At 29.7% G+C, this 27,007-nt stretch overlaps 2 protein-coding genes across 4 annotated transcripts in view; one reads left to right on the top strand and one right to left on the bottom strand.

The window, feature by feature from the left end:
- sog (short gastrulation) lies at nt 1-26,483 on the top strand. Of its 3 annotated transcripts, XM_035085913.1 has the most exons (8): nt 1-926; nt 16,108-16,211; nt 17,350-17,479; nt 21,886-21,948; nt 22,376-24,235; nt 24,358-24,566; nt 25,048-25,392; nt 25,479-26,483. In XM_035085913.1, exons 1-8 carry the CDS (start codon nt 791-793, stop codon nt 25,794-25,796), a joined length of 3,165 nt encoding a protein of 1,054 aa, XP_034941804.1. In that variant the 5' UTR covers nt 1-790; the 3' UTR covers nt 25,797-26,483. The 3 variants fall into 3 exon arrangements, with proteins under 3 accessions (XP_034941804.1, XP_034941805.1, XP_034941806.1); XM_035085914.1 differs by lacking the exons at nt 1-926; nt 16,108-16,211; nt 17,350-17,479 and adding an exon at nt 20,969-21,519; XM_035085915.1 differs by lacking the exons at nt 1-926; nt 16,108-16,211; nt 17,350-17,479 and adding an exon at nt 21,783-21,795.
- Nucleotides 1-27,007, bottom strand: part of Rnb (R and B) — an 80,976-nt gene that overhangs the window by 27,635 nt on the left and 26,334 nt on the right. The gene's annotated exons all lie outside the window — the stretch shown is intronic.

The raw sequence follows: 27,007 nt of genomic DNA on the forward strand, positions 1-27,007 counted from the left end.
AGTCATTCATCCGCGAGCTCGCGAGTCGTGCTCTTCTCCTCGATTGCTTATACCTACCACCAACATTTGGGTCTTCTCCAATATCTCCATCGTCTTTTGTTGCACCTAAGCGGACTGTTCGGTTGAGTGATATTTAACACAGTTGGTGAATTATTGTCTGTAAAAGTAGAGCGATTGCGAGCCTGAAGAAATATCTAAATAAATAAGGTGTCAAGAGGCGCATGCGTAAATAAATGAGGATTGGCCGGCAATGACGAGGATGATGAGATGGGCGACAGTTGACGAGGCTGGGTGTGCTGCTGATCGTGGTGCTGCTGCTTTTGGTGTCTACTGTTTAGCCGCTGCCGCCACCGCCGGCCGACGATGAGCTCCTATCCGCGACGATCGTCATGCTGCATGCGCTACTACCTTGTCACTTGCGCCGCCCCCCGTGCTGTTTCTGACTCTTAGTTACTCTTACTCCGCTTCTAGGACTCTTATCGTGAAAATAAGAGCGCCAAGCGGATTGTTTTGCACGCGTGACAAAAGATAAAAGTGTTTTGTTGGTTTACTTTATATACTTGGAAATAACTCAACTGTTAAACATTGTGTCATATACATTGTCGTGTATATTTATACTCTACTTTTGAGACGTTATATATTTTATTATCACTTTGATACTCTCTTTTACTTTGGACTGCATCCTCTTTACACGCTATTACCTTTTACCGTCCTTTACTACTTTACCACATTTTAACTGAATGTGAGAAACGTCTACGCTTTTATTTCATCATTCAAGGGGTTTAACAAGATGTATGCTCAGACAACAAGTGTGGTGCTGCCGATTTTACTCGTGCTTATCATCAACTCCGGCACTGGGATTGTTGGGAAAAAAGTCGCACCACTCATTGATGATGAATTAACCAAAAGACCGCATCGACCTGCTGGTAAGTAAATATTTGTACATTCTTATTTTTCCATTTATTCATTTGTAAATCGTCATTTTAAAGTTGTGTATATTTATCTGGGTAGTTTGTTATAAATTCCTCCAGTCTTTCTTTTTTTCTTCTCATCATCATCATCATAATTTCCTTCATCTTCGCGCGCTAATTTTTCGTGCCGGTATAGCTTTTAAACAAACCTAATCTTGATTAACAGAATCGCTGCGAGATAACAGTGATATACTTTACTTTATATATACCTTCCTTCGATAATAAATTAGCCCATTTTATTATTTTATTTTTTCTCATGATATTTATAGATGTTTTTATTGATACAGGAATTGAATCTTCTGTACGTTTTTCGTTTTTTTTTATTTTACATCTTTTGCCATTAAATTTTTTCTTTTTTTCACGGTAAAAATATATACGAGCACACTCTGTTGCAGTCTGCTCAGAGAAAACTTGTAAAGATTTATTTAATGCAGAGAGAAAATGTCAAGAGAATAATGCAATGCAAGAGATTTATAAATATTATTAATTACATTATAATCTATATTAATAATAATAATAATAATAATAATGATGGTGATGATGATTGAGAGAAATAGAATATATATATAGATGGACAATACACGTAGATTAGAATATAGTTTCCGTAGTGCGAATCAATTAATCGGCTTATCGTATCAAAGAGATCGTTCGAGAGTCAAGAAACATATACGCTGATGATTAAGATATGAATTGAAAAAAATGAATTGAGTCATATTCTCGTCACCTTTGTGATGTAATTTAAATACATTCAAATGAGTGTTAATGAATCTTGATATTGAAGATTCTCTTTGTTGAACTAAATATTTTATTTTTATAAAAAAAAAAACGCAAAAAAATAAAGCCACAATTCCTTTTCTTACTTAGAAAAGGAATAATTGGATAGGAAATTGTTTAGATAATAAATAAAATTCTTAGACATAAATTATTTTTTAATTTTAAAATATTTATTAAATTTTTATCACATTAATTTGAATAAATAAATTTATTGATGATTTTGATGATTAATATTAATAACTGCAGACTAGTGTTTTGGAGATTAATGAAAAAATGATAGATAAATATATAAATACGAATATGATGATATTTAAAGTTTTATTATTGTTAAAAAAAAAATTATTTTTGATAGTTTGAAAAATATTCTTTTGTTTTAATGTTTTATGATTGAGAATAGCTTGAATACTTGCTTGGAAAACAATAATATTTATGTAGATGATACATTGCTTTGTTTGAATAATAAACAATTGGAAAAAATAGTTCTTTGTTGGAGTTCAAGTTGTATAGTTTAATTACATAATTTGTTCATTTAACAATTAGTATTTTATTGAATACTACTTATTTTTATCTCTGACCTCTATTATAGAATTTTTTTTCAAACAATTCATAATTGATGATAAAAGTTCTGAAACTATTACATCAAACAATGATATTTTAATAATGGTATTAATGTAATTTTTGATGACTGTTGTCACCCAAAACATAATAAAATTTATTAAAGTCAAAGCCAAAGTTTTTTCTATGTACATTTTCTGTACATGAAGATTTTTCTTTAGATTGGCAGTAGTTAATTGGCCGCAGAAAAGTAGAAGCAGAAGGAATGAAAGCTCAGAATATGCATCAGTATTATAAGAGGTATTATATACAAAATACAACGCTCCTTTTATACTAGATGGTAACATATAACGAATTAACAAATTAAAATAATCATTATTTATACATTAAATGAAAAATTAAACAATCATTAGGAACTGATTCAACTGAGTAGTGTTTTAGTTATCAAAATTACTTTACTTCTTACAAGTTAACAAATTTTTTACTTTGTATTCTTCTAAGGTATTCTTTAAAAAAATCAATAATCTTTAAAAAAAATATTTTAATTCATTTATTATATCGAAAGTAAAAGAAATAGTTCATTGAAAAGATTTTGTTATTACTCAATCAAGTAAAAGATGAATAAATAAATGATTAAAATAAAATTTGAAATAGTTTAGATGGTTTAATTTTTAATAAAATTGATTAATATTTATTATTAAAGACTCCAATAATCGGATATTGAGCTGAGAATAGTGTATTCATGATGATCAGTTACCATTAAAATTGAATTTCATGTTCAAGTGTGCAGACTTTTACCTTTATAATGCTTTGGAATTTAGTGTAACTATAGAACACATGTAAAAGATCCAGTGAAGGATCCTCGTATACATTAATACGTGTGCTGAGAGAGTCAGCATCGCTTCTAGGTGTTGCCGCAAATATATTTAGACGAGCAGCAGACACAAAACGATTGCCGTCGACGCCGAGAACTCACGTTCTCTTGTGTAGTGTGGCATGTATTCCGTGTATCCATGGCGCCTATTGCGTAAATTTATTCCTCCCGTGCACACCACATATTTCGGCTTCGTCATGTCATATACAAAAGACCGGCCAATATATAGGTAATACAATCATATATCCAGACGTCAAAATGAGGATTATTCAAATTGTTGCATTGTAACGGACCGTGACGTACGTATACATCGCTAAAAATTTCTGTGATTATTCGATCAGGAATCTGTCTGAGGAGAAATAAAAGACTGACTTTTTCATAGAATTTTATTGACAATTGTTTTTTAAGAAAAAGAAATAATTTTTTTTTTTTTAAATAAAATAGTGACAGAAAATATGTCATTCATCGTCAAAAAATTTTTATTTCCATTTTTTTTTTTTTTTCAGATTAATTCATGAAAAAAAAATTATAAATAATGTTTTATTTTAAAATGAATGAATTTTTTTGATTTAGAGAAAAACATTTTTTATTTTAATAATGTTGCATAAATTTCTAATAAAAAATCACATAAATATATAAATAAAATTTTAATAATTTATTAATCACATATTTTTGATCAGTTGATATGTGTGATCTAAAGAGCTAGAAATATTGTCAAATAAATTAAACTAAAGAAATTTATAACATAAATAATAGTTGTTTAGTTGAATGTTGAATGAAAAAGAAAACATTTTGTTTTCTACATAAAAATAGAAATTTCAAAAATGGTTCAAGTTCAAGTATGTTTTGCATTTTCGAAAAATTTCCTCAAACATTTAATTTGATTCATATAATCCTTGAAATTCAAAAAGATAAAAATAAAGAAACAATGTAGAGAAATTTTTATTTCTTCAGATATTTTTTAAAATAATTTCTAACATAGGTGAATGTAAATAATTAACAATCATTATACTTTTTTTTTTATCAGTAAAATATTTAAATACTTGCAATCTTAACTTAAAACTTGTAAATATTTCAAACATGATTGGAATTTCTTTTTTCAAATCTCTTTAAATAACGATTTAACACAGAATGTATTATTCAATGTCAACTAATTATGGGATGTAGTAGAAAAAAAACAACTTTTGCAATAACACTAAAGATTTTTTAATCGTTATTTTCATAATTTATAACAATTAAATAAACAGAAACACATGAAAATAACGTATTTAGTATATCAATAAAATTTCTCTTTCCAATTTACAATATTAAATGAAAGAAAAAATAATAATGATGTTAATTAGTGTCTCACAAGCTCACTCACGCGATAAACCTAAAAAGTTTGTGTGTATTTTTAAAAAATAAAAAGCCCACCAGTCAATATAATAAGATCGAATAGGCGGATTATTTAAATGACTGTATTGTGGCATCAAGTCGTAGTGTCAGTACAATTAATCACCCTGTGAAATATTTATAGATGATATAGATTGGAAGTAATGTGCAACAAGAATTTCGCGGTCTCATTATATATGAAAGTTTACTTAGGGTTGGGTCGGCGCCGATGAAATATGCAACCGCGACGCATATTATATCGGCAGTACAACGACATTTATTTCGTGCGACTTGGCAAGTAAAATAATAAGAAAAGAGATTATTTCACGAGACGACGAATAACTAAATGTTGTGTACAGTACACATAAGCAACGAACAGTGTGAGACGAAGGATAAGGTGAGGTGCCATATACACGATGAGGTGCGACATGAGGTGAGACAAGAAAAATAATGTAGAAGGAAGTGATGTCGAAGACCTCTTCGGGGTAGGCGTTAGGAGAATCATGTATATACATATAAAGAGTCAGCACGTAGGTTGAATGAGATTAAGAGAATCCAAGTGAGAGAAGAAGAAGAAGAAGAAGAATATGAGAATAAGAAATGAGAAAAGGGCCTGGTCCTGGGCGGTACAGGTCCAAGCTCCATTGGACATTGTATGCAGAGTATCTGACGGTCGTCGTCTCTCCTTTCAGGCTTGGAAGAACGCGCCATACCTATATGTACACTATTCTACTCTTATTCCTCGTGATGCTATGGGACAAGAGAGAAAGAAAAGTCCTATCGCTATGTGTATTATAAGAGTCTCTCTGAGAGATCAAGAAAGAGAGCTGGACCAAAGACACATGCAATTCTTTTTCGCTCTTTTTTATTCCCTCCTTCTCCTCTCTCTTTTTATATCATTTACACCGCTCTCTCGCATAAGAAAAAAGAGTCGCTCGAGGAACGTATGCAGGACTGATAATGCGCCAGAATGGGAACTGTTGTCGCCCGGGAATATGCTTGAATGTAAATGAGTGAGTGTATATGGCTCTATACTACGGGAACTTGTATATGCCCCGTACGAGTGAGAGAGTTCAAGCCTGCAGGCCGAGTGAAACGAACCCGGACATTCAAGTGAATAGGTTATCGAGGTCTAGTCAACAATCAACGATTATCTTTGATAGATATGAAATTACTAGGGATACAGGTATCAATTAACATCTGTTCTATATCGAGCATTATCACTTTCGCACCCTGTTATATTGGCTTCGGGGATAATTAAGCCGTTCGATTTCCGCATGGGTTTAGTCATTTTGGGATTAATGAGGCTTTCATGATGAAAAATTGGTTTAGGAGATTTAGTGGCTTCGATTGTATTAAGGAGTGTACTTTTAATTAATATTTTATTTTGATTAAATCTTTTATTTATATAAATAATGTACTTGATCATTTATTTAATCTATTAGTTAGGTACTTCAAGTAGATTATCATGAATAATATATTCTAGAAAAATTTATTTAATTCAACTTTAGTTTGTAAAGTTATTTTTTTTTATCATTAAAACAGATTTATTATTAAAATAGTTTTGAATATTATTTAATGAAAACATTATAAAGCTTTAAATTTGATAATTAAATAAATGAAAAAAAATTAGGTGTAAATTGAATGAGATTTAATTTTGTTAAAAGTTAAATATTTTAGAGAATTAGTTTTTTTTCTTTAATTGAATAATAGGAATCATTTTTAAATCACTCGATTTTCTTTTAAAATATCAGAATAATTTGTTTAAATAAATTTATTGGGTTTTTTTATGAGTCAATATGTTTCAGCAAATTTTTCTAAGACAATTCTAAAATAATGATATATTCATATTTAATGATAGTTTAATTTGTATTAATTTGAATAATACAATTGTTTATTTCAATAATGATTATTCGGAGAATTTTCTAAATCTGCCTACTTGTTTCATTTCATAAATATGATGAATCGCTTAATTGATGGCTTTCAATAATTGAATGATTTATTTGATGATGTCACCTAATTATTTTTGTACTCTACAAAGTAATTATTAAAGCATTTATCTGAATACTTTTTGTTATTCAATAATATTTTAGTTCATTAACTGAAAAAAAAAATCATAATTTTATTATTATGAGAATTCATAAAATATAGTGTTGATGATTATATTTTTGATACAAAACAAATCTTTGAACTTAAGTCTTAAAATTTTTTAAAAAGAGGTCAACGATGATTCGAATGAGATATTTCGTATTACGAAGTTAAAAAAATATTGGGAGTTATATGTTTAACGTAAGTGTACGTTTAGTGATAAAAAATCCATTAAACCAAGGATATATAAGAGTATTCGCTGTGAATCATGGGTATTTTTATTCTCAAAATCATTTATATCGATTACTTGAAATATTTTAACCTCTAAAATATGATATAGATACTTAAATAATTTCAATTTTATTAGTAGTTCAATTTGTTATCTAAAAATAAACATTTTGATGTAAGTATATTTTTCATCACGAACATAATTAAATTAGTTGAGGTCATATTTTTTGACTAACATTTACATCATTCCTCACAGATATTAATAAATTATTTTTAATAAAACGTAGAAAAAATTTTATTTAATTAACAAGAAAAAATGATTATTAACAATAAAAGACATTAAATTAAAAATAAAAATTTTGTTGAAATTATTTGAACAATAAAAAGTAATTTTAAAACTGAATCAATTACTCTCTCCTGATGAATCAATTCCAAACATAATGGAAAGTTTATAGAGTATTTATCTCAAGTGTTTAGAAATTTTTATTTTATAGCTTAACGTTAAATAATAAACTATTTCCGAATTATAATTTGTGAATTTCATCTGCATTCATTATATTTTATCATTTCATATTAACTATTCTTCTTGATCAAACGACTTCTTTAAAACTTATAAAATGCTCTTTATTTTGGAGATACAGTAGAAAACTCTTTCCATAATCAGACGCAGAACTTCAATGGTATCATCATGTTTCAGCATTCAATGAGGACATAAAAATTTTCAAAAAAATACTTGAAATAAATCAAATAATTAATTATCAAGATATTTTTTAATTTGTTGATTTTTATTTATAATTATTTTATTGAAAATAAAATGGCAGTATTACAACAATTGAGTAGAATGAAAAAATAGATAGAGATGGAAAAAAACAAATTGCAATAGAAGAATTCATTGAAACATATAACAATCAAATTACAGAAAATTTTTATTAGTCATGATTCGATTAAAGTACTTATGATAAAATGCCAGTAATACCGAGACAATTGATGAGAAAAATCATTCATAAGCTGCATATGACGTTGGAGGGCAAAATGATTGTCGTGTCACACAAATACTCGGGTGGAAATCCTTGCGAGAATGAATAATGCATGTCGAATGCATGTTGGTCGGTCGAGCGGTCAGAAAGTAACAAGAGAATATAAAGACAAGATAAAACAAGGGAGTAAAGCAAAAGAGGAAAGGCGTCGGCAAGTGAGCTTCTCGCGTCCATCAGATTTTATCCAACTGACAATCGGCGTGCGCTTCCCAGAAAAGGAAAGGCTAAGAAAAATTCCAACCAAGGATACGAATCAAGATCGTTCAACCGCCACTTTTACCTCCTTCCTTCTCTTTAAACTCTGTCTCCTTTGGTCGCATGATCACAGCTGCGATTATACGACAATCAGACCTTCGCACTTCCTAACTCGAGCAACGAATTCCAATCGTGCCATTCATCCACTTGCTATACATATATGTGCTATACTGTCCACATTGCCGTTTAAAAAAGTGCTTATTTGCTATACTTTTAAGACATTTGACTCATATCACTGCATCTGTGCAGCCTTCCCTTCGATATACGTATCATATTCAACAGTCGAGAAAGACATTTGGCTATTTTTTGTACAACATGCACGCGACTCCAACAGTTTCATTTATACAAGATGATAATCGCCATAGACGGTAATTAAACTACATATGATTCTTACAACTCGACAAATTGCACATGTCATTCTTCTTTAAATTAAAAGCTTTCTATATTTATACTGATGTCGGGATGTATCTATCCTTTTTGTACTCATCAATTTCATCGTTGCTATTTTTTATTATTTAATATAACTTTGATTCAACCCAAGGGAAATATTTATTTATTTAGTAGGATTAAAGACAATTGACATTTTTCTTCATTAATCGAAAGAATGTTGGAGATGGGGTCGAGAGAAGGATGATGAAGAAATTTATATTTATGTTCAGAGTTAAATCCCTTATTTTAATTTAATGCTATGGAATTTTTTGATTGTGTTAGAACATCAATAATGACATTATCCATGTAATTTTTTTTTTTAGAAAAACTTTATGAGTTGGTTTATAATAATTTTACATACCAAGAGTTTTATTAGAATTTAAGACATTTCTGAGTGGTAGACTCTTTGAAAGTATCCTTATTATAACTTCCTTGCCAATACCAAGTATCTCGAGTTCTTCTCTATGTCTGCAATTATTTAGAAACAATATTAATAATAGAGTATGTTAAATAAATTTTGGAGTAAAAATAACCTTCATGTATTGGTTAAATTAAATACAAACTAACAGGTGATCAAAAATGATCTTTGCTGAAATTTTCCTTAAATTCAATCAACTCACTGTCAATTTTAGTGTTTTATTTTAAAACACTTAAAAAAGTTTTAAAATCGAGACAATGTTAATCAAATGGGTGACGTCATATTAAAACACTTTTAATGTTTTTAAATAAAACACTAAAATTTACAGTGCTTAAAGTAATCAAATTTTATTCTCAATTGAATAATTAAAATTATGCTTCTATTTTTTAGTCAGTATGTCCTCAATATGAAAGTAATCATTACCTGAAAAATCTTCGTAGTATTAATTTATTTCCTTAATCAAATTAAAATAAAACATTCAGGAGTCAGACCAGAAACCTTGATTGTATTACAGGTGATAAAAATTATAATCAACAATTAAAAATAAAAGTACTTGTACCGGAATGGCTTAAAATTCTTTAAATACTGATAAAAAGAAGGAATATCAATGGATATAACAAAATAGTAGAAATGGCAGCAATGAAAAGTATCCAACTCATAGTATCATTCATATAAAAAAGGATTTTCCATTTAAAAAGCAAGTTTCTCTCTCATGGTATATCAAGAGAGTGTGTTCTCAAGAGTACATCAAGTCAATAACAAAACGACAATCGTGAGTACGAATCGTCAAACGTGTATATACAAGCCAGACTTGTCTATATAAGGGCGAATCCAGTTGATATATGGTGATGTTGGGATGATACTTTCAGGCGATTGGCTGTTTGTATCTGAAAAGTCAAAATGTTGAAAAAAAGAATGAGATTTTTTGCGAGTATCATCAGTACATATAATCACGGTGATGAGATGAGTATCAAAATAATGACAAATGCAGTATAACTGCATAGTGAGTTGGTGAATGGCCCCTTGATCCAGATTTTTATAGGGTCATTTTTGTCGGCTCAGGGCCATTTATATATAACTAGTACGTGGCATTGCAACGGCTCACACTCTCGCGGCCACGGCTAAGTCCACGGGAGGCCAATACTCTACCACCTATGGCCTATACCGCCTGTCTCTTCCTTTTCCTTTACCCTATGCTTCCTAGCTCATGTCCTTATTCTTTCGTTGTCTGCATTTTCTCGTTCTAGCCACTAGCTTTTACTCTCCAGAGACATAAAAGGAGTGCAAAAAAATACAGTAAAGTACTTGACAAATGGATAATTAATCGCCTTATCTCATTAATTTACGCGCTGGTGCTTTTTGTTAAATAACATTCAGTTTAGTATTTTCAACAAAAAATAATCCTCTTGAGACGAGTATTCTGGTAGCGATCATGAAAATAAGAAGTGATGATTTTATTTTAGAATCGTCTAGTTATAGTCAATGTATTGAGATGCTGGCTGCTTTTTTTCAACCAGATATTTTAATTGAAATAATTTTATTCATTGTTTCAATAACTGAATGAAAATACTTGACTTTTTTTGCATCATTTAATTATTCCTAACTTTATTTTTAACAAATTACAATAACTCTAAAGTTAAAATTTTTATAGTAAATTATGCTAAAAAATATCATCAATCAGACCATGTTAATTTCAAATCACTAATGGCCAACATTTTTCTGAAACAATCTTTGAAATACAAGGATTAGTTTGCGATTTTTTGCATTGATAATATGTTGACCCTTTTTCAAAGCAAAAAACATCAGAGTTTGTTCCAAGTAAAAATGTCCAAACCTGTATTAAAAATAACTAGTGATTATAAAACATGAAATCTACTGAAAAGTATAAGCGGGAGTCGTCGGCCGGATGTTGTGCCTCGGTGACTGTAAAAATAAATCAACAAACGAGCGTGCAATCAATCGATAGTCTCGACTACTTGTCGTCTGCCGGTCCCTCTAGGACTACTCGTCGAGTCAGACAAATGTGGGCGTGAGAAAGAAACCGAGCCGACACTCCTCTCCGAGCTCTCATACCTATGTGTCATTGAATCGAGAAGAGATAAGTGTTTGAAAAAAAGAGACGTAAAAATATCATCATCACCATCATCGTCACGTTACAAAGCCAATTCTTCTCCAGCGAATAGAGACCACAAAAAAATGTATACCGAAAAGTAAAGTTAAGACTTTAAGAATAATGTAAAAGAGGACTCGGTAAATATTATAACGCGAAGGTTACGACGTATTGCGTCACTGAGTATAGAAGTAGTGACAAGTCGCAGAAGATGTTGAAGAAAAGAAAGAGTGAGCAAGGGAGAAAGAAAAGTTTGAGAAAGAGAAAGAGAAAGACGTAAATAAGAAAATAAAAGATCGAGAAAAGTTGGTGGGCCCCGAGACACGACTAAAGTTAGATAGAATCTAAAGATATAACACGCATTGCCACGCGATCACGATTTCGTTGCTCCAAAAGACCAACAAGAGAAGGAATCAAGTGTGAAAAACAAATATAGAATAGGGAAAAATAGGAGGGACTGGGATAAATTCAATTCCGGGGTAAAATCGATTTTCTTCATTCATTCCTTTTGTGTTTGCTAAAATATGATTTAGTAATATTAGTGATGAAGTCATTTGTTTTAAGCTTTTTACATATGACACTTGGCTGAAGGCCCTCGAATGATGGTCCGTTGGAAACTTTACTTGGTCGGTAAGAGATACCTTTTGAAAGAAAGAATAAAATAAAGATGATGTTGGTGATAATGATATTCGGTGCCATAATTGCAATAATGCTAATAATAACATGAGCAATTTGCAGAACTTTTGTCGAGATGAAATAAGAAAATATTGTTTCCAGGAATTCAAACGCTTGTTTATATTATTAGAAATTAATTTTATCTTCTCTTATTCTTGAGTCTGTTCATGACAGATTTTTGGAGCTTTTATGAGACTGTTGGTCTCCAATCGTTTATTAACACTTACTTCGTTCAACTCAATTCGAATCTCAATTATAAATTGTACTCTTTGATTAACTTTCTTTTTTTATAAATTTAACAAATTCTATTCTTTAATTGCTTTTAAAAAATAATTTTACATGGAAATCTGGACAAAGATAATTCAGAACTTTATTTTTATAATTTTTTGTATTCCACACAGAGTTATTATTCGCATAACTTTGTAAAAGTATTTAGTTACATTATTTTGTTCTTAACATTTTATTTTTCCACATTAATTTATTAGACTAAAATTTAAATAATAATAAAATAATAGTATTTTTAATTCAATTAATATAATTATGTACATAGACTAGAAAATTTACGATGAAAAATGTCTAAGAAGTATTCATTATTTCATTTATACTCCAAAACCATTGAAATCTTATCAGAAAATATTTATAAATAAATACAAATATACAAAATGGCACTAAACATAAATAAAAAATAAAATTTGCCATGTAAAGTTAATAATTGAATAAATTTATAAAAATTCTAATTTCACACTATTCTAAAAACTTTATGTGATGATGAATTCAATCATTTGGCTTCAAAATAATAATCTATCGATAAATAAATAATAGCGAGTTATTTATAAAGTTGATTACTGCATTACTGAAAGTGTCAAAGCAAGTAATGCAAATGATTAATATCCGCAAATTCAAACATGACGGAGGTAAAATTGAATAGCTGGTAACACAGATGACTACGAGTGTGTTGGTATGTATGTGGAAGTATTATTTGGCAGGAAACGATTGAATCATGATTGAAAGACGAATTCTCTTGCGTAAAACACGACGCGTGATACGTCGTGTGGTGTCTCTTCGTCACGAGACCACGATCCCGGCGTCTCGTTAGAACAGACAGCCGACACCTGGTTACAGATGTGAGACGAATCGGTTTCCCAACGTGTACTCAACAACGAGAAGCAGTTCTCTCGCGAGTAGACGTCGTGGCGCTGATCACATCTCTAGCGAACACACATCGGATGACGATTATTTTTAGACGCGTGACTTTTCTCAGGGATGCACTAGCACTGCACTATACGAATGTTTCTGTTCTCTTTTCTCTCGACTACCAACTCATACAATTTATTTTCAAACTTCAACTGATGAGAAAAAAATTTATATACTAAAAGATTGAAATATTTTCGGGTTTAAATGATTCTTGGCTTCAAACATACAGTTATATTTAATGCTAAATTTTTTTCAATTGGCTACTAAATCATTTTGTTTAATAATTTTTAATGATTCATTTATTTTAGAATAATTAGTTAATTTAGAATTAGATGGAAGATTGTTTGTTAATGATGTTACTGATAATAAATTGGTTTGAAAAATGAGAAGCATTTAATTTAATCAATGACCAGTGTAGAACAAATGGTCAAGAAAACTTTGCATTAATCAGAAAAATATTTGAATCATGTGAGATTTAAGAAGATGAATGCAAATTATTTTCATTCATAAGCAGGAAAAATTTTTATTCCACCAATAATCGATATATAATATTTTTTTAAAGTTTCATTATCTAAAAGTTCCGAATATTTATTTTAATAAAAAAGTTGTTTTTATTTGGAAAAAATGAAATAAATTTTCATAATATATTGAATAAACGTATTAATATAAAATCAAACTTGAGTTAATTATTATTAACAAATTCAAATGTTTTTTATTATTGAATTTTTAATTAACTCACTTAGTCAAAATTAAAATACTAGTTGATTAAATTCCTAAGATAGCTTTATTAATCATTTTATTTACTCAAAAAAATTCGTCACTATTCAAATTCTTTCACAACTTCTTAAATATTGAATAATTAATTCAAATTTATCGATGAAAAAAATAGATTAGTTAAAGCCATTAAATAATCAACGACACATTAAAGAGAACTGTGAAATATCTAGAATTTTTGAAAATTTGTTTTCTTTGATGTAGAAAACATGATAAAAATGTTGTTTAACATGCAGAGTAATTGGATAGAGAATAGTTAAAATGACATTTAACAAGAAACAGAAATATAATAAAGATTGAATGTAAAATACAGTGTAATATTGAGATTAACGACATAGTGACTTGCTGTTGGACGAATCAGTTTGCGTTGGATCCAAACGAGGCGTCGTCATTTGTGGCTAAAGCGACGCGACGCGCCGGCTGCAGTTGTAGGAGCAGTACGCGAGGTCGTTGATCTCATCGCGGTTGAAACCGCGCGAGAGTCAACGATGAAGCCTCGATCATCGAGTGTCCACTAAATTCTCTAAATAAAAAGCCAACTGTCGAGGAATATTTAAATAGAAAAGTCGATGAAATGAGTTAATTTAATACTGATGCAGTCGAAGATGCACTTGTCACGCATCGAATGCATTAATGATAGAGAAAATTTTACGAGAAAATAGTTATGATTAATATGAGTAAAAGCATTCAGATGAAGAGATTTAGTGACAATGTAAAGTGCACCGACATTCGTTTAATCGTGTAGACAGCTTCGTAAATATTGACTTAATATATTGGTTTGAGTTGTAAAGGTATAGAATGATAGGCATATAATACCAATATATATATGTATATATATGTGAAGAACAAGAGAGGAAGGTATCTATTTCATTCAACCACTTATGTCCGGAGAGAATGAAAAATGTCTTATTGAAAAAATAATGAGTGACGTAACTTGTGGGCGTGACCGCGATGGTGCGTGACGATTAAATGAAAAGTCAATATATAATATACAAAGTTGTGTAAAAATACATAATCTTAAGTAGAAAAAAAAAAACGTCACGCATGCACATGTTGAATTTACTCTACGTATTCGGATAAAAACCGGTAATTGACGTTGAGTATTGCTCTTCATGATGTAATCTTCTGCTCGCGGTGTTGGAACAGTTTTCCTAATGGTTATTGCCATTGATTAATTTGCCTTTTGAGGTGAATTAGAAAATTTCGAGTATTTTTAGAAATCAAGTTGATGTGTTTATTTTTTTTTTTTTTTCGAATCAATTTATACATAGTATAAATAAGCAAGAGAAGTAGGGAATTAATTATTTTCAACGGGTTTTTAACTCATTGGGAATAGAAATTTAAAGGAAGAAAATTTTTTTCTTGAAAAAAATGAAGTAATATGACATTTTTAAAATGATTTTTATATACCAATAAAAAAAATTGGTTAATATTTCTAATTTTTTAAACACTTGATAATTTAGTATTATAATAAAATTAAATTTAAAAAATTCTTTATAAACATAATGGATTAATTTTTAAAATTTTATAAATGTTCTTTGATAAATTTTTTAGATTGAATATCGAGTATTTATTGAACGCACTACTCAATTAATATAGGAAATAAAAAATAATTAACGATACTAAGTAATGTTAATTAATTAAATAACTGCAAAAGAAGAATCATAATTGTAATATTTCATTACTAATTTAATTGAATTAAATGTTAATGAATAAACTTTATTAATTAATCGATATTCTTTAGAAATTATGACAAACAAATATCTCAATATTAAAATTACCTTGTGATATCTTCATTGTTAATCACCAAACATCTTGTTTTTTAAAAGTTAATTTATTTATAAATACTAAAGAAATAAATTATTCTCCCAAAGTACTGCGTATTATTACATTCCAGACATGTAAAAAAAACAAACATTATTTTAGAATATTTAATTACATATTTTTTGTAAAAATAATTAAAGTCTTGTTTTCATTTTTCAACTTAAATTATTATGAATAATCACAAAGCTTTTCTACATTTTCATGAATAATTTATTCATCATTCAGTGAAATATTAAAATACAAAACTATTTAAATTGTTAATGAAATTATTCACCATTAAAGTATTTCGTTCCTTTTTAAAGAAAAAATTCTTTTCTTCTTCATAAGAAAGGCAATTGTCATAATTTCTAATTCTCAGTGCTTAGATGAGAGATTGGTAAAAAAAAAGAGATGGAAAAATATTTACTACGTCACTTCGTATCGAACTGGCCTCGTTTGTCATTCCATATACGTGATGCGAGTTTCTCATTCTCAACAATCTTACTGTATCTTAAAACCATAAAAAAATTATTGACACTTTGGTGTTTCAGAATGTACATTTGGAAAGCAAATACGAGAGCTGGGATCTACGTGGTATGCAGACCTTGGTCCACCCTTTGGAGTAATGTACTGTATCAAATGCGAATGTATACCAGTAAGCAATATTAATTGGAATTTAGTTTTTGTTTAATCATGATAAAGGGTTCAGTTGTCGACCACGTTCCACTTTTTTTTCAATCTTCAAAGTATCAATCATTTTATTTTCTTTTTACCAAAGTTCAATTACTTGTTTTTATTCATTTTCATACATGCTGTATTTTTTCTTTATTTACATATGAATGAACAAAACAATAAACTACAGAAAACTATTTACAAAATTGGTATTTTTCCAACAATATGATTGATATTTTTAAACCATTCTGGCCATAATTACGTCTGTTTTCAATGTAACCATAACTATTTATTGTATGAATAGTCGTCGGAAATACTTGAATAAATTAAAGACAATTGGTAACATAAATGTAAATTTTTCAATATTATTTTTCAATTGATACTTCCTCTTCTTGAAGTAAAACTTTTTAATATTCCTCAGAAATATTTCATATTGCTGATTATTCATCACAAACATTTCAAGTTAAAAATTTATTAACAAAATTTGTTGCTGTCATTTAAAATAATTAACATGACTGTTTATTTATTTAATACTCCCTAAATTATTTAAAATTAAAAAAATTAAATTAAGATCATTCATTCATAAATTTGTCCATAAAGATTATTATGTTTCATGTCTAGAGATTTATTTCAATGTTTGTAATAATCATTGACGTCTTCTTTATATTCACAAACTTCTCTATGATATTAGTCATCATTTAAAAAGTACGCAATAGAAAAATTCTCTTAATTAAAACTTCTTGATAAATATTATAAATCTAAATCAAATACCAATAATTCATTTTGAGAATAGGAGATACTATGAAAGATTGAATTTTAAACGGTATAGATAACTTAACCCTTCACCTCGAATAATAATTGTTACAAGTATAATAAAATGCCGGCCGGCTTGTCTACTCATGCTGCTAACCGTTAGTAACGTTGTCTCTCGGTAAAATTATAAATATCGATGACGTACATGAGGTCGAACGCATATAGTTTGAAATGCTACATGACGACGACGACGACGACGACGACAACGGCGAGCCTCCGCGTGATGCAAGCCACTTCAATGTGCGTTTTATTTTATCATTTATAAATTTCATTAATTATAATTATCATTTTCTTTACATTTGTTTTAGGTACAAAAAAAACGTCGAATCGTTGCACGAGTTCAGTGTCGAAATATCAAAAATGAATGTCCTAAACTGACATGTGACGAACCGGTACTATTGCCTGGAAAATGTTGCAAATCGTGCCTTGGGGAATACAGTAAGTTGTCAACAGGTTTTATAGTGATTTTAAGGATAATTTAAAATAATTCAAGACAGATAGATCGTTAGATAGATAAAGATAAATATAAAGTGTATTTGTGGTGTCAAGATTGAAATAACATCCTTTCTCGAGTAATTTTTATTGCGAAAGCATGACGACATTAATCATTAACTGATGATCAGTCTTGTTGGTATTATCTCGTGACAAGTCATAATTCGTGATCGATCTACACGCGACGTTGCCCTCTCTTTACCGTAATTCCTTTACTCTCTCTTTCATGCTCACTCTTTGAACTTTTATATTTTTTCGAAAGGGAGTTGAGAAGGGTCAATTGTAATGAAATTTTTATTCAATCACAGAGTTTTCGTTTCTTCTTAAAGGTTGTGAGTTGAAATTCTGGCTTAGAGTTTTAAATAATTGGTAAGACAACATGTTTGAAATGCTTACTAAAATATTAGTTAAAATTTGTTGATTGCTAAAAAAGTAAGAGTCATTACTGATCAAAGAAACAGTAGAGTGAAAAACTCATGGTGAATTTAAGCCTTTCAAAATATCATATATAAAATAAGTTGAAGGTTGAGTTTTGATACATCAAGTGCAGTATTTCAGGGACATTTTTTAGTATGCCATTTTTGCGTTAATCGTACATGTTTCATTTTTTGAAATAGTGTAACTAGCATGAATTGATAATAATTCAAGTGATTAATTTAATTAACTAAATTATCTGTCAATAATAATTAAAAACCAATAATCATTAAAAAATCAATCATTATCTATTGATTAAGATGTAAGATAAAAAATAGTAAAAAATATCAGATTAAATAAAGAATGAAATTCACAACATAAATTTAATATTAATTTGATTATTAAATCAGGCAAAATTGTCTACGTGACTGGGTACATGGTCGTAATCAAGAACTTATAAAAATGATGATAGTAATTAGTTTTTTCTTCAAAGAAAAAATTATCGTGAAATTGATGAAATAGTGATGATACTGAACATCTCAAAATAATTCTTCAAATAAAAGTGTACAATTATTGATAAGATGATTCAGTAGTTGAAAAATTTTACATAAATCATAATTCATTTCAATGAATAAAAAAAAAAAAAATATCAATGAGACTCTATCTGGAATAATATTAAACTCTATCAATTTTTTTTCTTTATAATGCACAATCGTTCATAAATTTATTTTTAATTTTATTTATAGAAATTAATTGAACAAAAAAAAGATCATTAGTTAACTTAAATAACAAATAGCTGTTTAATTCGATAAAACGATTCACTTGATTAAGTCGTAAGTCAGCGATATTTTTATGACAACTGTCACAACCACTTGATTCTTACTTTTGTATTTTAACTCACAAAGTCTCACAAGATAAAAATTTCAATAAAATCGTAACAAATGAATATTACATTGTCCATGAGTAATTATATACATGACTAAGTAAATAAAATTTATTACAAGAAAGGTACGTAGGGTAATACCAGGTTTATATCTAGGTGATGTAACGCAATCTATCGAATAACGACAGCTGTCAACTATTGATTAACCTTGCGCTCAGCAATTTGTCGAGCACGACAACGACGCACGTAAGTTGTAATTTTAGATTAATGCCGATGCTCCGTAAATCGGCAATAATGATTGAGGTTTAAATAACGACATAGCATTCGAATAAAATAAACTATAGTAGGGCATTAGAGTCGACAATTGTTGTTTCGAAGCTACAAAATATTCTTAAAGACATAAATAAATAAAAGAGATTAAGGAGAGAACATAATGTAAGTGCCTGTTACGGCAATAAAAGCTAGAGCGGCTATGCAGAAAAGGATTTGAAGTGCGCGTGCAGGAAAACTGGTTTTCCCACTTGAAGAATTTGCCGAATGAGGAGATCCTCATCACCACGATCTCACGCTCTATAGACATTTAGACAAAAAAAAATCATCATTATTATTGTTCTTATATTATTGAGGTAAAAAATGTAAATGACAGACAATAAGATTGAGCACGAGACAATGGAATAAGGAGATAAATGATGTTCATTGTCGAATGAAAAATATATATGTATAAATGGTTAATGTAATTTTATTATTATATATATAGATGTAGACAATATTTATGAATAATTCATTCATTGAGGATAATTATTATGATATTAATATTTAATTTGTTAGCATAATAATTATAATGGTGAGTTTACAGTTCATTTAACAGCTCTATTTATTGAAAACTTGTCTTACATTAATGAACGATAAACCGTGACCTCTTCATCGAAAGCAATCTGACAAGTAGAAATTGGTAAATCGGTTAATTGTTATTGATGGATCGTTTGTTATTGAAAATAGACTTGAGAAATAAAATAGGTGTGTAATGTATTCACTGAGAAGAGAATTTAATCGTGAAGTATAAATTGTAGAGAATGTTGTTTATGAGCGATTGAGAATTATTTATTAGAGCTTTTGGATAATTTTTTCTCGCTTCGACAGGTGTTATTAATTAACGATATTTATTGTTGATTGTATTTTAATTGTTCTGACATTTATATCTTAATTTACGCCAGGAAATCGTGTTTGTAGAAATTTATCGGTTTCATTTTTTTCATAAATCCCTAGACTGACATTATCAGTAAAAAATAAAAGTTTATTTAGATTAATGGATTTTCCAATATTTTTTTTTCGTCTTTTTTTTTTTACCAATAATTCATTATCTCGATGATTTATTCATAGAAGTAGTGAATAAATTTTCTAAAATTACAAACCTCATTCGACAGTGATATTTAAATTGTAGATAATAACCGATTGATTTGAGATTATAAGAAAATCATTTTTCATGTTCTTTCAACATACAATGTTGAAAAGTTGTAGTTAATCACAAATTCATTATTTATTTAATTTTAAATAATAATTTTATTTAAAACAAAAAATTCCAATAAGTAAACTACACATGATATTTTTAAATTGGGATATTTTTTTCTAATTTAACGATGTTGAATTTTTTAACAGACATTGAATAAAAATTATTGCTGTATTTCATCAACAGATTTCATAAAATTTTATGAGTTTTTTTTATCTTTAAGAAATGACTATATGTCTATTGCAATAAAGTTACAATTCTTCACTTCGACATTTTAATTAACAATAAAAAAAAAAGTCCTACTTAGATTGAAAGTGTCAATAAATCAATTCACTTCTTTGAACAAATACTTTCTTTAGTGGCTTTATAATCTATAAATAAAGTTCATTAACAATGAAAAAAATTCTCTCGTTCGTGTAGAAATATAAAATAGTAGTTTAGAAGGAAATGTGCATTACGCACCAGGTTTCTCTTCTTGTCTGGTACGGGTACGCGATCGTCAGCCTTCTTGAGTTCGCGCCAATAAATCAATCGATCTTGTTTCTCTACTGAGCTTCACATTCGTCGTCTGCCTGTCTACCCGGAATTTCTCAAATATATTCTTCGTCTTTACTATCTTCACTTATTCATAGATTTTAAAAATTTCTTTTTAATATGTAATTGAAATAATGAAGAGAATTATTTGTCGATTGAGTGTCGTTCTATGAATCGGTATGGCGTCAAGCATGCGCTGGAGTAAACGCGTGTGCCGGAGTAGTAAGAATAATAGACGGTGACACTTGTAGGTATAAATGAAAAAACAAGTATGTGAAGTGAAAAAAGAGTACTTATATGTTTAAGATATGGCGAAAAGATGAGAAGAGAAGCGAAGAGAAGAGAAATCGGGCGCCACAGTTTAGCGCCATGGCGCCGGTTATATTACCGCATGGCGTCATTTCGATTAAACCGTGCGCAATCTAAATGTAAATATTAGCATGCATAATGATTGAGGGAACACGAACATAGGCAATGAAAACAGTGGAAGGATATGGACAAGAAGAGAGAAAACAAGTTGCAAAAGACGTTCTAGCTTAATACTTGTATATCTTGTCAGAATATGTAGTACATCGGAGTTTTTTATTGTTTAATTGTCAGTTATACTAATTTCTCGCGGACAAATTAATATGCAACATTTTCTTACCGGTACATATTTATTACTTATTTATCAAGGATAATCTTTAAAAAATGTGTTACTGTTTTTTTAATATTTTTATTAAATTACACATAATTACTATATACCGATTGATCAGTATGTCTCCATGCAGGACATATTTTTTTTGTCTGCCGACTATACGTTACACTCGTCTTCTACTTTGTGTGTGCTGCAACAACAATGATCGATAAGACTTTGGAATGATGCCAAAGTAAATTCCGATCGTTCGTTCTCTGCTATTCGATTACTTGATCTCCCTTCGTGACGTACATACATAAATTATTTTACAGATTTATTTAAAAAACAATACTCATTCATTGTCATTCGATAAATGTTCCATTTGTTCTGTCAAACAGGTACGGAAATTGTCCAGGATCTGCCAATGCAGAACGCTGAAGAAGAAGGACTAAATTTAAAATGTGAGTTAATTTATTTTTATGCCGGAGAACCGAAAATAATTAGAGAAGAAGTGTGATCGAAATACGTACATTTTTTTGTTGAAAAATAATTATAGCTTGATAGACAAGTCATTGTTTGGATAAAAAAAGATTTTTGAGTAGAAAAATTTGGTACATGATTAGATGATCAAATTTTCATCATTAATATTTAACTTAAAGACTATGGTGTATTGGATTTAATTATTTTTACAAAAAAATTCATCTATGATGAAGGTTTTTATACCATTTCTCAGTTGAAAATAATTATATAATTTTTTTGCATAATTTTCTAATCAATTGACGTCACTTGAAATTATCAAGAATTTTTTTGAATTTAATATTTTATTAATAAATCATAAATTTAGTTCACAATCATAGCAAATTTTTATTCATTTTTTTGTCTATACAGATTTCGGAACACTTATTAGCGGAAGAACATCAAAACAAATTGTAGATCGTGTCAACGAGTCATCTAACTTAGCTAACAGCTTGACGACACTTAGCTATGTTGCAACAGGTCGTTTTACATTTCATCGTAAAAATCTCTACTACTCATTCTACTTAGGTGCATCAACACCGCGTCCACGAAGCATTCAATTTATTGATAAAGTTGGCAATATTCTCGAAGAGCAGACAATTGATCCAATAGGTGGATATTATCAAAATGCTACTGGTAAATTATGTGGAGTTTGGAGACGAGTTCCAAAAGATTATAAAAAACTTTTACGAGAAGAACAATTATATGTATCACTAACTTGGGAAACGATTCAAAATAATGATGCATCAAGTATATTACTAGTTGGCCAACTATCTCGTTATAAAGGTCTATCAACAGAACAATTTTCATCACTACTTGAACCTGCCCTTGGTGTTGACAAATCTTTAATGTTCGGATCAGCTGCAACGGCAATTATTTCAGTGTCATCAGCATCAGCACCATCAATTCATGTGTCTCTCGTTTTCAATGGTCTCTTTTTGCCAAATGACAATGTCAATGTACCTTTAATTGTCACAATTCAACATCAAGAAAAAGATTACATTTTGTTACAGGAAGAAATCATTGTCAGTAAGCCATCAAGTGAAATAAATTACGGTCAAGTTCGAAGTGCAATAACGGCAACAGATCTTCGATTGCTTTCAAGAGGTAAATTATCAATCAGTATTGCGTCCAAGAAGGATCCTCAGGCACTAAAATTAACTAATAGCATAGGAATTCATGCAACCTGTGATATATATCAAGCCCTTTTACCTTCACCTCCGGAATCAACTGGGTCAGCATCTGGATTAGCTTGGGCTTTCTTAGATCGTTTTGGAGCACTCAGGTATGGAGTTAAACTTACGGGTCTTGAAAATGAAAATCCTCTAGTCACGTTAGTAGACGATGGTGGTAAAAGAAAACAGGAATTAGAAGATTTAACTCCAAGTCTTATTGGTGGCTCAACAGCTAATGGATCATTAGAAAGGCCTGGCCCAAGATTATTAGAAACACTTTTTAAAGGGGAACTTGCCGTAGTTGCTGCATCACCAATGGGATCTACTTTACGAGGTAGACTAGTTCAACGACCTGTTGCTGATGCTAAAGACACTTGTTCACCAGCTATATTAAAGTCACCGTCATCAAGTTCTACTGTAGGTTTAATTTGGCTTGCTATTGATATGGATTGTGCTCTTCATTATGAATTAGAACTTACAGGTTTGCCTGATAATTTAGAGAAACAACAAGATAATGATGATAATAATAATTATAATAATAATGATGTTAAAAGTCGTAAATTATATCTTGAAACTATGCCATTACTAGTTCAGGGTGCTCCTGTATCTCGCCGATTACTCGATGAATTTGATGGAAACATTTTAGAAGGTTCTGTCACTGGTTTATCATTAATTGAACTCTTCAGAATAGACTCTGGTATTGGATTTCTTGAAATTATTGCTGTTGATAAAAATATCAGTACGAAATTATTGAGAACACAATTCAAAGCACGTGCTCCACTTAGTTGCCTTCCTCATTATGCTGACAATGACGTCGCTTCAGTTTTAGTTTACAATTTGCATTCACCAAACTCTGAAATCGAGTCAACGTCTTGTTTCTATGATAGTAAATTTTACGAAGAAGGCACTCAATGGACTTCGAATTCTGACCCTTGTTCTATGTGTCATTGTCATCGAGGAGTAGCCAAATGTGATTCAGTACCTTGTCCGCCATTAAGCTGTCCAATAAATCAAAGAGTCAAACCACCTGTTGGCCATTGCTGTCTAATCTGCGCCGGTAAGATTTCTAAACACCAATCGTTTACCACAATCTTTTTTTTTCATTATCACTCTATTAATATTATCATTATTGGTTAATTTATAGGACTTTAAGCTGATAATTATTATTATCTTTTTTAGGACCACAACTAGGTGATAACTTTACAACCAGTACAGCTAACCCAGTCACATCAACTGTCAGTTCAATGCCGAAGAATAATAATGAATCGAATAATTTGTTAGTCGCAAGAGGATGTATTCTAGCTGGACAGTTCCATCCTGCTGGATCTGCATGGCATCCTTATTTACCCCCATCAGGATTTGACACTTGTGCTATTTGTACTTGTGATGTAAGTATATATTTATAGAAAAAGATTGATTTAAGACGGACTAGAAGTTATTAACTCGGCTATAATAATCAATAAATATAATCTACATCATAGATATTGAAAATGCAAACATATCGATAATCATGAAATAGTAAATTATCTAGGATGAAGATTATTTGATATTTATATGTTTAGTTCGAAAATCTAAAGATTAAACACTAATATAAAATACTAAATATAATGATAATATATTAAACAGAAAATAGGTGGATTAAAAATAGAAATGAGTCCTTATTTTTCTTTCTATCGGTCATTCAAAATAATAAAAATATATAAATGGAGATAATCAATTTTTAACACGTGTTGTATCTGTTTATCTTTATCTACTAATCTGTAGACTTTTACAAATCTACGCATGGAATTTTCATTTACAATTACTAAAAAGAATTAATTATTTATAAATATACAACACCATCAATAACTCAATAACTCTTTTTGACAGCCGATAAGTCTGGAAGTCCAGTGTCCTAGAGTTCAATGTCCTGCACTTGATTGTGACGAGAAGACAGCCGTGAGACCCGATAAAAAAGCTTGCTGCAAGCAGTGTCCAGTAGTGAGTGTGATTCCGATATCAGGAACTCAAGGACCAGCAGTCAACAGCGACCCTTCTCTTCCGCAAGATCAAGCTTCTGGGACACATTCTCTTATACCAAAACGAACACCCGAAGACATTCTAGCCAATGGTGGTTGCAGATATCCAGTAGGTGGACCTTATGAAAATGGCAAAGATTGGCATCCTAAGATTCATTCTCATGGAGAAATAAAATGCGTCAAATGTCGTTGCAAGGTAAGTCACTTAATAACAGTTTAGTTGTAAAAACAATTGATGCATTGGTTGTGGAATAACTTAATGATTTTGTTTGCCATCATTAGAATGGAGAAGTCAAGTGTGACAGGAAACGGTGTCCACGATCTCTTTGCAACTCAATAGTAAATCATTTAAAAAAAGGGGAACGTATTCCGGAAGCAGATGATTGCTGTACTACACAATGTAGACGAGCAAGAAGACACCATCGAAGCCACCGCAATCACTATCATCACCATCATCATCATCATAACCGTAATCAACAGCAACAACGTTCTTCTTCATCTTTATCTACACTATCATCATCATCATTATCAGCAACAGCATCCTCATCATCATTATCAAAATCATCTAAACACCCAATAAAGCCTCAAGATCTTAGCTGAGATCATTTAACTTAGACTCAGTAAGACAAACAATCCAAAATACTCTATTGTAATTGTTGAATTGAACACTTGGGTTATTGCACTTCCTTTGTAGAAAAAAAAGTTCTTAATAAGAGAAATAAAAAAAAAATGAGAAAAAGGAAGTGTAATAATGCGAATTGAATCATATTCATTGGTTGGGATTGCAATTGTCTGACAAAACGAATGACATCTCGAGGAGGGTATAGAAGAAAATTGTGATAGATGTGTATGGATAATATTATCAATTGCTTTGCTCTTTACTGACCAAACTGTTTTTAATTTATCAATTGGATTCTATCAACAGCAAGCAAAACGGAAGGACGTGGTTTAATGATATTTAAGTATGCATAATATGAAAGGGAATAATCATAGATGTGAAAGGTGTAGAAAAGCAATAAATTGCAATTGACACAAGTAAGTATATGCAAGGGTTGAGATGAGGAATAACAATTTTGTTTATTAGTGTTTATATCACTTACCCACCTCAACGAGTTACCCAACAACCAAAGAAGACTGAAGAACCTCGATGGCAGTACGGTTATCGTTATTCAATTGCTAATATTCATTATATTCATAAACTATTATTATTATTATTAGTTATTCTTATTATTAAATTCATAATTAATGATATTATCATCGTCATCAATATTAGAATTTTCTTTATAATTATTTGTTACTGACTTTTATCATTTATTTAGTATCATTACCATATAATTTCATTACTGTTAATGTTTCAATATTATTATACATAAATATTGTTAAGAATTTGATAAGATTTTTGACAATAAAATAACTTAGACAAGCGGAGAAGTTTCAAAGGAGGTGATAATGTATGTTTTTCACGATGCTTTTTATATTTATAATTAATAAGTAAAATATTTATGAATTTATATAAACGTTTTCAGGCTCGTGAAAAATATAAAAGCAGGAAAATTTATCAGGATCGTTAAGATACATATCTAGATATTGTTACTCGATAAATAAATTAAAACAAGATTTTCTTAATTCTTTCAAAAGATAAGATGGAGGGCCTGATTGTTAATCATTGTAAGTCAAATCGATAAAATTGTATTATTTATTTTTTTTTTGATTTATTTATTAAACATTATTGATATTTTTTATTAACTAAAGATATTTAGAATGTAGAAAAATGAATGAAAACAAAAAAATGTTAAAAAATAAAAAAAAAT

Source organism: Chelonus insularis, unplaced genomic scaffold, assembly GCF_013357705.1.
Source record: "Chelonus insularis isolate UGA/USDA-ARS -01 unplaced genomic scaffold, ASM1335770v1 contig_3_pilon, whole genome shotgun sequence".
Taxonomy (NCBI): domain Eukaryota; kingdom Metazoa; phylum Arthropoda; class Insecta; order Hymenoptera; family Braconidae; genus Chelonus; species Chelonus insularis.